At 38.5% G+C, this 15,423-nt stretch overlaps 1 protein-coding gene across 1 annotated transcript in view; it reads right to left on the bottom strand.

Moving 5' to 3' along the window:
• LOC110066309 (uncharacterized) overlaps positions 1-15,405 on the bottom strand; it is a 23,573-nt gene extending 8,168 nt beyond the window's left edge. Inside the window, exons 1-20 of the mRNA XM_089295068.1 lie at positions 14,953-15,405; positions 13,598-13,690; positions 12,861-13,039; positions 12,245-12,329; positions 11,603-11,701; positions 11,176-11,229; positions 9,928-10,008; positions 9,592-9,666; positions 8,469-8,552; positions 6,550-6,615; positions 5,856-5,950; positions 5,336-5,391; positions 4,856-4,968; positions 4,183-4,332; positions 3,380-3,521; positions 2,642-2,819; positions 2,100-2,189; positions 1,749-1,872; positions 1,572-1,642; positions 409-484 (exon numbers count right to left, since the gene is read on the bottom strand). Of these exons, the coding sequence (XP_089151194.1) occupies positions 409-484; positions 1,572-1,642; positions 1,749-1,872; positions 2,100-2,189; positions 2,642-2,819; positions 3,380-3,521; positions 4,183-4,332; positions 4,856-4,968; positions 5,336-5,391; positions 5,856-5,950; positions 6,550-6,615; positions 8,469-8,552; positions 9,592-9,666; positions 9,928-10,008; positions 11,176-11,229; positions 11,603-11,701; positions 12,245-12,329; positions 12,861-13,039; positions 13,598-13,690; positions 14,953-15,105 (2,064 nt within the window). The 5' untranslated portion in view covers positions 15,106-15,405. The remainder of the gene's footprint in view (positions 1-408; positions 485-1,571; positions 1,643-1,748; positions 1,873-2,099; positions 2,190-2,641; positions 2,820-3,379; positions 3,522-4,182; positions 4,333-4,855; positions 4,969-5,335; positions 5,392-5,855; positions 5,951-6,549; positions 6,616-8,468; positions 8,553-9,591; positions 9,667-9,927; positions 10,009-11,175; positions 11,230-11,602; positions 11,702-12,244; positions 12,330-12,860; positions 13,040-13,597; positions 13,691-14,952) is intronic.
• Between the last annotated feature and the right edge of the window lie 18 nt (positions 15,406-15,423).

Consider the following 15,423-nt stretch of genomic DNA (forward strand, 5'->3'; position numbering starts at 1 on the left):
CTAAAGACAATAAGACGACATTAATACGAAACATCGTTGGGTAAAAGAGGTGGCTAAATATTAGAGTGTATCCAACCAACAAAAATAACAACGAAAGCAAAAACAGTAGTAACTACGTGAAATAACGGGAAGACACCATGGACGACAGCTACAAAGTTAGAATAAGACTTGAAGCAACCAAAAATGTCAGACTGTGCTTGAAGACTGATTGAGCTATAAAACGACAGAGTAAGTTTTATGTTAGTGATTGGATGAAACAATGTGAGAAGCAATTCAACAGACTTGCTACACATGAGCTAGAATAGTTAGGCAAACAAAGCCTGGCCGTGAATTACAAGACAAGGCTACAGCAGTGTTTTAAAATGTCTGGTTTGTTTGTGGTTTTGTGGTCTTACTAACTACGCTCACCTGCAATTTAGCCAAGATTTTTCCAAGTCTCTCATCTTGTTCTTTTAAAGCTTCGTCTGTTTCGGCCGCCAAACGTCTAAGATGTAAGAACGGGCAAGTTATTTTAACAGATATCACCAACACTGAGAAGCACTGGGAAATACACAATGGAAACCCCTTGAATGAACCTGGATCATCAAATGGAAATGTATGCATATGTACACATTTCCTTCAAGTGTTTGAAAATCATACGCGCGTCAAATTCAAAATTAGCTTTTCCAATGCATGGAGAAAAGAAAGGACAGAATAGGAAAGAAGGAATGGAGGGAAAGAGGGAGGGATGGACGGAAAGAGGGAAGGTAATGCAATTATGGGAAGAAATGAGACAGGGAGAAAAAGGAGTGAGGAAGAGAGGAAGAGAGGAAGAGAGGAAGAGAGGAAGAGAGGAAGAGAGGAAGAGAGGAAGAGAGGAAGGGAAGAGTAGGGTAGGGAGAAGATGATGCAGGCTGGGCAGCGGTGTGAGAGAGGGGAAAGAAAGAAAGAAAGAAAGGAAGGAATAAAGTGAAGGAGGGAGGAGAAAATGACAATGAAACAAAGGATGGAAGCTAGGAAACAATTGAACAATTTTAGTCATATTTACGAGGTCGTTTCAAACCTAGGCTCGATTTTTACCGCTCTCTTGAGTTTGGTCTTCGTTCCTCAACAAAAAACAGTACAACAAAGTAGAGAGGTAAAGAGAAGAAAGGCCAGCCCGCATCGCTTAGAATTCTGAAAGTGCAGGAAATTCTGAAACAAAGTGCAGGAAAAATGATTGCAACTGATTAGCCGAAGGACATCATCCTCGCTCTGATTGGTTTAAGCACGGTTAATGAGCTTGTTGAATCAGACACCAAGCTCAGCAAACGCTTAAGTGACAACGGAAGTAACGCCAAAACGTTAAAAAGATTAAGACGAAATCCGATAGGAAATCGAGTAATTTCAGCTATTAATCGACAAACACCTTGTACAAGAATAATTTTAGTTTTTGACATATGGTGTGGTTAGAAACGATTCTTTTTTTTGAGAAGACATTTAACTTAGTCGCACAAAAAGTTTGCGAAATGATGTACATAATCTTGGTACAAAGTTTTTGTCCACTTGTTACTCGAACTTCCGGTGGATTCTTTCTTAACACTATAATTCACCTTCTCAAGTCTTCTAAAGCAGCTTGATGTTCAGCCTCGATTTTCTTCACTTCAGCTTGATATTCGATGTTCTGTTTTGAAAGAACAAAATGTTATTATCGCTTTATCAGTACCTACCGAAACATCTTCAGAAAAACAGGATAGACATTACAAAGTCTTGTAATGCAGTCTCCTAACCTGAACCCTTGTGAGGGTTTTCATGGCCTCAGGGTCATTCTGGGATTGCTCTTCTCGCTCTTTTTCCATTTGTTGCCTTAGTTCAGCAAGTCTAGCTCGGCGGGTTGCAAGGCGTTGCTCCAATCTATGGGGATAAAACTTCGAACACGTTAGTGGAAAGAATCTCTACGTTACAGGAAAATTTAGATAACAGCTAGAAAGAAGACCAATCTGAATGCGCGTTCAGTTGAGCTTTTCTTTGGCAATATGCTGTGAGAGGCAGTGACTGCTGTGGGGGTTACCGCAGTTAAAACAGGAACACAATCAGTGACGGACATGTCACTGTTCATGGACAATAGTGTATAAACAAACCTTTTCTGTTGTCTCAGCCTGGTCATCTGCAAATGGTCGTTTAGCGCTATCATGTTTTGTTCGTGTTCTAGCATCACCTGTTTGCGTAAGCTGAAGAAAAAAAAAAACCCGAAATGTCCACAATTAAGTTGTAGTCATGATAAACCTGTTTTCCCTCACCGTTCCTTTAGATACTTAAATAGCTCCACAGAGTCGCTATAAGATTTCAAATAAGGCAGTAACCGTAGACAATGGTAAGATCGCTCTGGAGAATATACTAGTTAATCTATTAACGGCGAGTGTGTATACCAAGAAAATAAAACTGACTTGTGGGATATTCCATGGTATACCAAGAGAAAGCGTTGCTTAACTATTTTATGCCACGCCATAGAAAATACAGTGGCCAACAAAATCAGTGCGGAATACGCGCAGCGCACGATGGGAAGGTAGCATGCAATGACGGCATTAAAGTGTACAACGGCCTTTCTGTATTCTGATTGGCTGTATTTTCTATGGCACGGCATAAAAATGGATATGTTCACATTTCTGTTTTAAAAACGTACTCTTCAGCAAGTCCCGCTTGAGTGTTCAACACTTGTTTAATGGCTTTCTCTTGTTCTGCGACCAGCTGACTCTGCTCGGCTTGTTGTCTTTCCATGTCTCTCTCCCATCTCTTCTTTCTTTCTTCCAGTTTTTCTTGAATCATTGCCCGCTGCCTCTCGCGCTCTCGGGTCTTCCTCTCTTAAGATACAATGAAAAGTTATCTATGAGCAGCAGTTCTTTATCCTGTCAGGCACCAAGCACATTCATTTTCGCGTGTGGCATTTATCTACTTGTAACAACTAAGTATACAGGCGTGACATGCCAACAATCAAATCATGCAGATGGTCGGCAACGACAATAACAAAACTGCAGTTTACTTAATGATATTTTCGCAGTTGTGAAGAAGTACTTGGCAGTTTAAAGTGGATCAAACCTACTAGTGATGACAACTGAAACTACTTAGGCCCAGGTCAAACGTCTAACTTCACATGAGACGAACTAAAGTGCAATTTGAGTACGGATAGAACGTGCTGGTCGATCAAATTCAGTCGGACGAACTGGGTTGCAAACATCGAACTTATCATGACCTAATTCGCTCAGTTTAGTTCGTCTCATGTGACGATCGACGTTTGACTTAGGCCTTACTTACTTAGGTTGCCTTTCAACTACGAAAAAAGTGGTTGCAGTTGCACTTTCTCCATAAACAATTTATTTCACGTACAGATTATCACAGTTACTGTGATAGAAAGGAGACAAACCATTAGACTCCTTGAGGTCTTCCAAATGCTTAGTCATCAGTTTCTCAGCTTCCTTTGACGACAAATGCGCTTCCTTTCTAATCTGTTCAAACAAGGCTTCCTCTCTTTCCTGCAAATTTCGCTGTCTCTTTTCTTCTAATTTCTGAAGTTTAATCATGACAACAAACAGAAAGCAGTCTAGTTAGATTAACGGATATTCCGCAATGAAAGACTCGTACCCCGCTCTGTATTCAGTGATGTCAAAATTTGGCTGAGTGAAGAAGTGGAGTTCACTTTGCAAATTCCCGTTTAGTACCCGAAGAGGTTCCTATCCACACTCCGAATTGCATACTGGCAACATGACAACTTGTGGATTCCTCCGAGTTATCATGCTCTTTTTAATAGAGCGATAAGAAATGGAAACTATGAAAATTTGCCAATCACAGACAGCACTGTCATAAAACCACACCCATTTAGGGATCACAGGTAGATAAGGCAACGAGCAAACCTGCACTCGAAGCAAAAAACGTACAACAAGTGTGGAAAAAACTCGCATCAACGACACGTTTGCAGTGATTGGGTACATTAGTTAAATGCAACACCAAAATATTCTTGTGATTATTCTTCGCAATCAATCGAAAACAGTTAAAACGAAAGGAAATGATAACTGTTGAATAACTTGTACTTAGCTCCAACGCAGACACTCTTCCTCCAACCTCATTCCCAGGGTCTATCTTTTTCCCGCCCCCTTGAAAACGAGGTTAACTCTTTGTCATGTGTTGGTGACAAGCCCAGGAGGCTAACTTCCTAATCCAACAACTTGCCTGTCTGAGGTTATTGAATTCCTGTACTTCTGAATCATCAGCCTTGTCTTCCTCTTCTTCCCTTGCAACTTGTTGCTGCACTCTCAGTTTGTGGCTTGACTCCAGGAAGTCTTCAGCTGTCATTTCACCTTCACTGATCAACTGGCTGGCCTATAATAACCACACAGAGAAAAAAATGATTAGCTTTTGAAGTGGGTTCATTAGAAGGCTTTAAGACTGGTTCACACTTCTGAGATAAGCACAAGCCTAAGCCGGCGCAAGCATAAGCAAAAGAACCCAGGTGAACTAAGTACAAGCATAGAAAAAAAGAAACATTGGGGTTATCGATATTTGGAGCAGGAAGCGAAGTAATGGCGGGAATTCAAATTACAGACGCACTGTAAGAAACACACTTTTAGGGGGCTAGTGACAATGACTTTCGGGGTAGTCCATCATAGGTAGTGCACGCCTAAAGGGTAAGCCCTGTTTTCTTAGCACCCTGTCTTGGAGTCCGGTTTTTTTCTTCCTTGGAGCCCTGGAGTCTAATTCTTAACAACCCTGAGCTACAGAGACTGTAGTTTTTGTCATCCAGAAGATGGGATTACAAACAGAGAAATGAGAAATGCGGCAACAAACACAGTTCCTTGGCTTTGTTCTTCAGGGATCCACAAACACACATTTGTCATTTACTTGCCTTTCTTTCAAAATCCTCCTTTTCTGCTGCTTGTTCCATCTCTAGTTTTCTCATTCTTTGTTCCCGCTTTCTTTTCAGTTTCTCATTCAAATCATTTTGACTCTTAAGGATAGCTGTAAGAAAATGCAATTATCACTCATAACGTTTAGGTTTGCATGTTCCATAAGTTTTATAACATAATTTTCTCCTTACAACATACAACAGTCATAATCCACTAATAAATACTGGAAGTAATTTTACATTTAAGTTTATGATGTGCACGGTACAACAACCTTTTTTTATCTCAAAATACAGTGAGAACCATGGCAACACTGGAAACCGTGAGTAAAACCTCAAAAAGGGCAAGGAGATATCACAAGGCAAATATTGAAAGGACTAGGCTGTATAGGACTAAACTGAAAGGTAATTGTAAGTACTGTAACCCTTTTAGCGTAACACCATATTGTTTTAAGTTGATGCATGGTGTTTAAGAGTACAAACCTTGTTGGTGTTTCTCTTCTAAGACTCGAAGATCTTGTTCATATTCCTCCATAATCCTTTGAATCAAACACATACAATAACAGTTTAAAATAGTAAACATCAACACATACTTTCTTCACAGATTTTCTCTTTCAGATCAATTAACATTTAATCAGTCTCTCTCTTCTCCTCAGAGCCATCTGCTACTGTCTGCATCCCCCTTCCAAAGAAAAATGGGGAGGAGGAGAAATGAGTGCAGATGTACTGTACAGAGACTCTGAGAACCAATTCCAGAGATAATAGGGAGCAGATCAATGGTAAAGATGAAACGACGCACTCTCGCCTTTCAATCTTTCCATCACTTGGCTTTGAGCTAGAGAGCTATAGAAAAACCTTGAGAAAAGGAATACTTGCCGCCTAAATTGATGTCTTGATTTTCTTTTTACCAAACCTGGTTGCAAGCAAAGAGCAGTTTTCTAGAGATTGAAATCTTGTTTAGATAATTTTTGTACTTTAGTGTGTAGTTCAATAACACCAATACCTCTCTTTTTGGTCTTCCAGAAGCTTTCCTCTTTTGGATAGAACATCCAAATTATTCTGTGGTAGCTTCAACCTTTCACCAAAATCCTCTTTTTCCTAAAAATATATCACAATGGTCCTTTAAGAAAACAAACCAAGTAGAACGAGTACTATTGATACAAGTATATAAGGAATACATGAAGGCCTAGAGAGATATGGAATTTTTCTTTGATTGCTTAACACAATTGCAAGGCAATGAAAGGAATGAGGTACTGAGTTTAATGTGAGATGATCAAAAAATTTCATATCTCATGCGGCCATGTATTATTTAGTTCATTACATAAGTGTACAGCACAAAAAAAGAAAATTTCAGTGATTTTCAAGGATTTCCAAGCATTTTTCTGAAGATGTTTTAAAGTAGTTTGAGAGGTTCTTCAAAGTAACTTTCAAGAACATTTTCCACCTTTTTCCAAACAATTATGAAGATGATGAAAGATTTCCAATGACTGCCCAGGATGTCCAAGAAAGATCTGAAGATCTTTTAACTACGACAGTATATATCAACATTGATCAGTTCATGAAACAAAGCAAAGGTGTTAAAAATCGTTACATCATCTGTATATTATTGTAATATTATGTACGGCAATGACAAGTTTTCTCAGTGGTGGAAATCCTTACAAAACGTAATATTAACTTATTTTTATTAGTTTACTAACCTCTTGATTATCAGCAGCTCTCTGTTGAGCAAGTGCTTGTCTTCGAGCAAGTCTTTCATGCAAAACCTATGTAATAAAACAGCAGTCAATAAGCAGCAGTGTTATCCTGCTAACAAGCCAATAAATAAAAAACCAACCAGATAAAAAAGTTAGATGAAGGCAACATGGCCTAGTGGTTAGGTTGCTGGATTTGTAATCCAGAGGTCTCTGTTTCAAATCCTCTCTCTGCCACTAGATGGCTTTGTGTTTGGTGGTCCCAGATTCAACTCCTCCATGTCTTGTAAATAACCAACTGGTCAGCCTCCAAGCAGCTGGGATTCTTAACAAGTGTTCAGTTTTATATAAATACAATATTTGTTTCTTCATTTATCATGTCTGCAATTAGCAAAGTGCTCAGTGCTATTAAAACACCTTGAAACTAAAATAAAGTGATTTATTTGTAGCGGAGCTCTGGCGGCCCGAGGGGCCGCCAAGCGGAGCCCCATACTCATATGGGAAAGAAAAGGAAACCCATCAGTTGATTTTCTCATGGTTATCATGGCTAGCGGTATTGCTCGTGGGCGCGTACGCACGACGACGACGGCGACGGCGGAGTTGCCCAACATGGCGGCCATACTCCAAATAATAGGTTGACAGAGACATGCAGCCTTGGTTTACCGTGTACTTCCTTGATATTGGACATCCATGTTATGATCAATTGACACCTGTCAATACAAGGTATCCGCTGACCAGTATCACGTGACCATATCGCGGGCTCAGGCTTACAGCTCCTCGAGGTCACGTGTTTTCTTGAAGTTGACCACTGACCAAGCGCTGGTTATCGATTGGATCGCGGGCTCATATTGGGTTAGCTTGTTGGAAACAGGGCAGGATTGCTCGGAAGCCAGTTTACGCTAACCCAGGTTGAAAAGTTAATCGAATTATAACTTTTTCTTCTATACAAATGTGTTTTGCTGTTTTGTTTTGTGTATATGGTGATTATTAAAACTCAAAACAGAAGGCCAAACAATATACAGAAACCTCACCGCAAAGTTACAAAACTCAAATCAAAATTCTACCTTTTTCTGGGTTAGCTTAATCGGGCTTTGAACAACCCGGCCCAGGAGCTACGCTTTTAGGCTGGCCTAAATCTATATATTATTTTTTTTTACATGAGGACTTCTTAACAGGGAAATGTTGACATTAAGATTTTATGTTCTGATCTTTCCATGCTATGAGATGGCCGTCAAAAGTTTTTGGTTCCATTTCATGCACTGCTTTTCACATGTGTACATGTTCCATATATATCAGGGATGTCATCAAGTTTTGGGTCACCTGTAGCCTGGTTCTCCACAACTGTACCAGACTTGTTATTTTGTGGATGAATTATATCAACAACAAGCAATTTCACTCATAGCATCAAGGGAAAATTCCAAATTGAATGAGAAAGACCATGTGATTACTTATTAATACTATAAACATGAAAACATTTGCATGGAGGAAGTGCTGGAAGACCTCTCTTGAAGCCATTTTTTCTCATTCGAGAACTTTTCTCAAAGTTTGCACACAAAATTTTTGTCACCATTTTATGTAATATCATTGGCTTAGAAAATTTCCTATTGTCTTTCAGCCAATCATAATCCAGAATTATGATGTGTAATTTGCACTGGTGTTACACTTTTTTCACTGGTGTTACACTTTTTGCACTGGTGTTACATTTGAACTGCACTGCTCTCAGCCAATCAGAAGCGAGTAATTTTTTCACGTATATTATTAATACAGAAATCATGTAAAGTATTTTAACCTGGAAACCAGCCACCCACTGATATAAACGCTGTTGTTTGATAGAGTAACATGACTAACTATCATCTACACTGGTCCCTATTTTCCTGGCCATTCACTGACTTTCGAGTCAAACACCATTAAAGTCTGTAGCTTACCAGATTTTGCCGACTGGCCTCCTCAGCTAATCGTCTATCTACAGCAGCCATGTTCATCATGAGTTTGGCAACAATCTGCTCTGCCTGTAGTACAGGTACAAAAAAGGAATGAACTTTTATCTTTTGTTCTCATCTTGGACATTTGTCAGCAATTTCAAGTGATGAAAAATTTCAACATTAAAACTGAGCATCAGATTCCAGCATTTTGGTAAGTCAAACATACAGTGCTCTTGGGCTTTTATGTATACATACTATGGTTACACTGCATGTGTTAAAGTGTGATACATCATAACTGCAAGTAACTACAGTTATATGTAATTGCCACAGGGACTGTTTTCCAGTCACGAGTGGAGTGGAATTTTGATTTCTCAAAGCTTCACAGGGAACAAAAATTGGTTTGAGAAATCCATAGTTACAGGTATCAGGGGTTAAATTAGGGAGAAACAAAATACAAAAGAAAGGACATTTGGTTTGAGCCTGGGGAAGGGGGGGGGGGCACTGCCATATATGGGCTATATAGGTATGTACCGCTGCAAAGGGTATGGTTTTCAAACAGTATATACTAGGATATATATGTCTAGGATAGGATAGGATATATATCTAGGATAAGGTATATAAATCAGAGCATTTGGGTCTAGAATAGGGTATCATTTTTCGCAAAACTGACTGGTTGGTTGAAGATTTTACCTAGAGTAAGGAAACCAGGAATTGCCACTCAAAAATATAAAAAAATCAAACCGCAAGTTTAAATTTACGCAAATCAGTCTCAACAGTGTCAATAGATTTGGGGATTTTACTCTCGTATAGATTAGCAAAATTCAGCTGAACTAGCTCTGGTATAGGCTAAGGGTTCCAGGGTCCCAGCGGCACATCCCCACCCAGAAATTCCCAAAGTACCCCCCCCCCCCCCCCCCGGGGTTTGAGTTTTTGGGAGGATAAGAAATTGTGGAGTTATGTTGCAAGATGCATGGTGTTACAAAATGTAGTCTAGCTGTTGCAGGGCTCAGGATATATTAAGAATCTTCACTATTTTGGGTAAAAGGATATAAAAATTTTACTACTGGTTTATGAATACTTAATATATATTAATAGTTGTTTATAAGGCCTTAAAAGTGTAACTCACCTCTTCTTCCGAGAGTTCTGTGTTCTGCAAGAGATCTGTTCTTAATTTATCCTGAAGTTCCATTCTCTCTGAGGTCTGTTGATGATGCACACAGAGGTAAATGATTAGCAAATAAGTACTATGGCAGAGAACATTGCTCAATAACCATCACCATCTTTTAAAACTTGTACACTAGTAAAGACATATTTATCATGAGAAAGATAAATTAAATGCAGTACACTACATACTGTATTTAATTGTTATGGGTAGGTAAAGGAAACAATCACATTCACAGTTATTGTAAGACTGTCTGAACAATCATCATTTATGAATACAGAGTATGCATGTAATATTCACCATTTTCTTGGAGTACTTGGAATGAAGACTCTCTATTGCTTGATCAAGTTCCACTGGATCTACAATGGTGTTTCTCAGCTCCTTTGGATTGAGAAAAAACTCAGTTTCAAACAAGAACTTAAGATCATTATAGACAAAAATTTCACCGGCTTTCATTCATTCTTTTGATTTTTCCTGCACAGAAAGCAGCATAATACAACAACAACAACAATCTTTATTTCGTGCCCAGAAAAATTTTACAATAAAAATAAATAAATGCAATGTGAAAAAATAACAATGAAAAACAGAGCACAGCCACTTAGAAATAGCTAAGGCTAATCGAGCTAAGGGGCTGGGCCAAGTGGAAAAAATATTGCAATAAAGTTACAGAATATATGAAAAAAAACAAAACAAAACAAAAAAAAAACAGGACACGATTTCATTCACACACACACACACACACACACACACACACACACAGACACACATACAGAGAACGAAAAAGAAAAAAATGAATGTGCACACAAAAAAATGAAAAATTAAAGTACATCAATGTACCAGTCATTAGTTGGAGATAATCAATTCTTTTAAGAGATTTTTGAAACAAGCACGACTCTTAGATTTAAGTGAGTCATCAATGGAATTCCAAACTTTAGCACCGAAAAAACGAATGTTAAATTTGCCGTAATTAGTCCTCGCTTTTGGCAGATAGTATGAAATCTTACTCACCAGTCTGGTTTGATATTGATGCACTTTGTTGATACTCTTGAAGAAATTATCAAAAATTCCGCAACTCTAATTGATAACATTTTCTTTAATTCACTAGAGCACCATGCTATAAGTGGTAATATACTGTGTGGCATAACAGATCATTTGCCTAACTTTTTGATTATCACAAAGTTATCTAATAATAATTGCCCACTGTACGTAAAAGGTGCAGCAGTAACTGCAGTGGGCTTAGTAGCTGTTAGCCCTTTGCGCACATTGTAGGCCTGTGGTTTGGTACATTTTTCATGTACAGCAAGCAGCACCATACTACGCACCCACTACATGTAGAGGGTCCAATAGGTGAAAATTAAAGGGCCAATAGGCAGCTGTTAGTCCTAATTGCAGGTATTGTGGGCCAAAAGTATGAAAAAATTCCTCTATATATTGTAGGCATGCAATGTGTGTATAGGGTTGTGTAACTGAAGAGGTTTGGTGCACTGCTGGCCTGTTGTACTACCTGGTAATAGTAATCTTGAGTGGCATGACCATTGTATATATTACCTGTTCTTCAGCTTTCATTTCCTCCTTTGCATTGCTGTCTATGTCTTCGATTGCCTGTATTAAACAAAAGAAATGATTTCTTGCAAATGAATACATATGTGGTAAATAATGTAGGCAGTTACAAAAGTAAATCCTGAAGAAATAATTAAGGCTTGAACCTTAAAGTCTAAATTTTTTTCAGGTTGTGTTTTTGCAACTGCCTAGGATATGCACATAATTGTGACCTCCAATGTCTCTGAAAACTCATTTCACTTTTCACTTTTACACATATTCAGTGTTCTCCAAGCTACAGGTGAATACAAATACCAGGAGAAAAATGTAATACCACATTTTATAAATAAACTTTAGATGATGTAGCTGGTTGATAATAATTTGCAAGAACTGACCTAAGCTAAGTAACATATATGCTGAACATCATATGTCTCACCTGCTCATACTTTGCAAGAGAATCTCTTCGAAATCCTCCACTTATTCTGGATTTACTCACTAAGAAGCTCAGAATCATCTTTAACAACTGCAGGAATGTCTACAGAATGTTCACAACAAATCAGTGATTAAATCAAATCCTTCACAAAATTAATCTTCTTTTCATCATAACCAGGGTAAAGTTTCTACAATTGTGACATTACTGCACTTTTCAATAACAGGTGAACTTGCTCAATTAATGGTTTAATGGTTTTGTGTTTCAATGCCATCAATCATCTTAGAAGATGTCTCAAGGAAAAAGGAAGTTTACTTCAAAGGGTTAAAAAGGTCATTTCTGTGGGTTATGGTCAGTAGATTTCCATTAAATTTGTTTGTTTCTTTTTTTCGAAGGTTTATTGGTTGTCATCATAATGATTGACCGCAGCCAAAAATGTAATCATTAGTTAGGTTGTGAACTTCAGAGTTCATGTGTTATTGAAAGATGCTGCAGCAATTTGACTGTGCAATTCTGTACATTACTGTTGCTGCAAAAATCATGACAGTAATAGATTTTCCAGCAATCATGTCATTGCTTGGATTAGCCTTGCAGTAGAGACAGAGTACTAAAAACGTTTTTCAACATTCTGTGACAATGAACACACACCTCATTCTTCTGGAGTCTGAGACTGGTTTCCATGTTCTCAATGGCTTTGAAATCCTGCTTTTGAAGCTCAACTTCCATCTCTTCTCTAGGAAAAAAAAAAACATCTAACATAAATTATCAAGGGTTTCAAGTTCCATTCAAAAAGCTTTGCCTGCCTGTGAAAACCAGTTGCCTTCAGGCTGAAAACATTACCGAAACTCCTGATTATAATACAAATTAACTATAGCACAGTATTGTGAAACACTGTACATGTATCCCTGCAAAATACCCCAAAAGCTCATTGGATACAGACAACATGTCCACAGTGATAAAATTTCCTAAAGTTCCTTTAGATCCAAATATTGAAATGACATTTACATGATCCAGAGGACAACATTTACCAAAAAGAGGATGGCTTATTACATTGAATAATTATGCTGTGGCTATCAATATGCTATTATGTCAACAATCTGCAAGCCTGTCAGATTTTGTCAGTCAGACTCATGCTCTCCTTTTTTCACTTTAAATTAATTCTGAGAAATGTTGCTGGCACGTTGATTATTGGTCACTTGGACTTTACAATCTGGTACTATACAGTCATGTAGATGTACCCTTAAGGATCCTGAAGGACCCTTACCCAGAAGGTTTGCTCAGAGCATCAACAACTGATTGCTGATTATTGTCATTTTCTCCTGTCCATGCTGACTGACTATGAAGACTGCCAGTGCTAAGATGAGTTGGTTCCATTTCTATGGCAACCTCAGCTGTGTTCTTGGCTGGCAAAGGCATTGGCGCAATCCTGTTACTTCCCATTTTCTGGTTAAGAATAAAAATAATGAAAGAAATACAATACAGTGGTGATCTTTAGCTAATGATTGTTTTTAAAAGTTAGAAAACAAGGGTGAGTACATGTAGTCTCATTTAAATAGTACAATTAGTACTCTTAACTTTAAGAGGGATATACCCTGGGGTTAACACTATCCTTTTGTATACCATTCTGACAGAAAAGGCCTTTAATTTGTATACCTTTTACTGAAAAAAGTACCTCTTACACATAGTACTTACACCCCTTTTCTAAACTCTTGGATGCTGTTAATGAAGAATAAAAGGAGCAGGAAGTTTTTCTTATCAAGCAGTTTAGTTAAAAAGCTTTGCCTGCTGGGAAAACCAGTTGTTCTTCTGCTGAAAACATTAATGAAACCCCTGCCTTTGGAAGATACAATCAACCTGTTTTACTGTAGATCCTAAAGTACAAATAGTGGGGCATTTCTTCTTGTTTTGCATTATTTTGTACTCTGTGGATTATAGTTAGATAAGGAACCACCAGTTCTAAGGAGCTGTTCTTAATTATGTACAAAATGAAGAGGAGTTTACCTTTCCAGATGTATCTTGCACATGTGCCTCATTTTCTACTTCAATTAGAATTGCGGCAGATTCAGACTTGCTTCTCCTTAGAGAGTATTGCTCCTAAAGAAAATGTGACAAAAAAATAATTTATATACACAACAGTTCATGAAATCATTCACACAGCCGTAAATGTTATCACTGATTCCCCACATTAACAACTGCCTCGCAAAGTGGAGGTTGGGTGCCTGAGGAATCCAGGAGCTTTCACTATCATCTAGCTCGATGGAGACCATTCCGATGGCTGGCAAATCCTGACAACCCAGTCATGAGCCCCCATGTGGAAGGGAGAAAAGCAGGCAATCATCACAGTGATAAAACAGTGGAAAGATAGGGAAGGACAAGGGACTCTGGGGAAACAACCTCTGAGCAGAGTCCCTGGGCTTGAGATTCAGATGCTTATGGAAGACACTGACTCAATGCAAAACTACCACAATGCCTTAAGTGGCCCAGGAACACATGGAATCCTGCCGCATGTGCAGATCTAAACACTGATAACCATGAAGGCAAGACGTGCGTTCCTTGTTGTTTAAACCCTGTTAAATTGCATTTAACTGCATAAAAAAGTCTAGCACAAGCTGTATACAAATCAAAATCATTCCCTACAAGAATTGAACCAATGGTCAGTTGATCAAGACAAAAGGCCTTCAGGAGAAACTAGAATTATTTTAGGTTGGAAAATATATTTGACTCAAAGAACCAAAGGCACTCTAATTACTGCCTAACCAGTCAAGAGCCTATCAACACCACCATTACGAGAAGACACCAGAAGTGGGTTTGTGATCGCGTCATACGCCAAGGCGGGTGAGAAGAACATAGCATGTCACACATTTGTGGATTGGAACCCACATTAGGCACACGGAACTGTGGCAGACCGAGAATCATGTGGCACAAAAGCATCCAAAAAGAGCTAATGGAGATCACCATGAGTTGGTGCACTAGGCCTAAAGAGCGGCTCAAGACTGACAGAGGTAGAAGGCAACTGTGGAAGCCCTATGCTCCCCATGGGAAAAAGAGGATGAGATATAAACCAGACAGGCTTGAAGGTACTGCTCCCAAACACAATACATACAAGCTGAGGGGCATGGTGAATATAACACACAATTATTTAGATGTCAATTATTACAATAAACCGCAGACCAGGTGAAATACGCAATTAATTTTAAGCTTACATGTAGTTACAAATTCGTCTGATCTTGCATGAAAGCAATGCAAATAGTGAAATTCAAATACATAGAAAATGACACAGAATAAAACAAATTATTTCAAGTACAATAACATTTAAGTATTGTGGGCAATAACATAACTAAAATCGTATAGCCTACCTCTAATTCTCGTAGAATACAACGAGCTAACAGAAGGCCAAGGATGAATCCAACCAGAAGGCACAACAAAAACACCAAAAATACATATCCGCCAAGAGTGTCCAGCTTCGCCACTCTGTCTACCACGGTAACAGAAAGGCACTCTCCGTCCATCTCTGTTTAGCTTTTGATCACAAATATCTTAGAAACCAAATTAACATTGATATCACGTAAAACATCGACGTATTTTTCGTGGGCTCAGTTTTCCGAATTTGGAGTTCACGGAACTTCTTTAGTTTACAAGGGAACCATGACAACATCTGCAAATCGAAGATTATGAACGAAAGTTATCACGAAACCACTCGTGAGAGCAAATTGTTTTCACTGATATTGCTAATCTAACTTTCTTGAACGAGAGTACAGCTTAGAAACAGATATTTTGGCCGAAAATTTTCTCGCACCAACTTCTCTCGTTCCCAGATCTCCATGTTG

This window comes from Orbicella faveolata, unplaced genomic scaffold (assembly GCF_042242905.1).
Source record: "Orbicella faveolata isolate gen_17 unplaced genomic scaffold, um_ofav_v1 contig_1, whole genome shotgun sequence".
Classification (NCBI taxonomy): Eukaryota; Metazoa; Cnidaria; class Anthozoa; order Scleractinia; family Merulinidae; genus Orbicella; species Orbicella faveolata.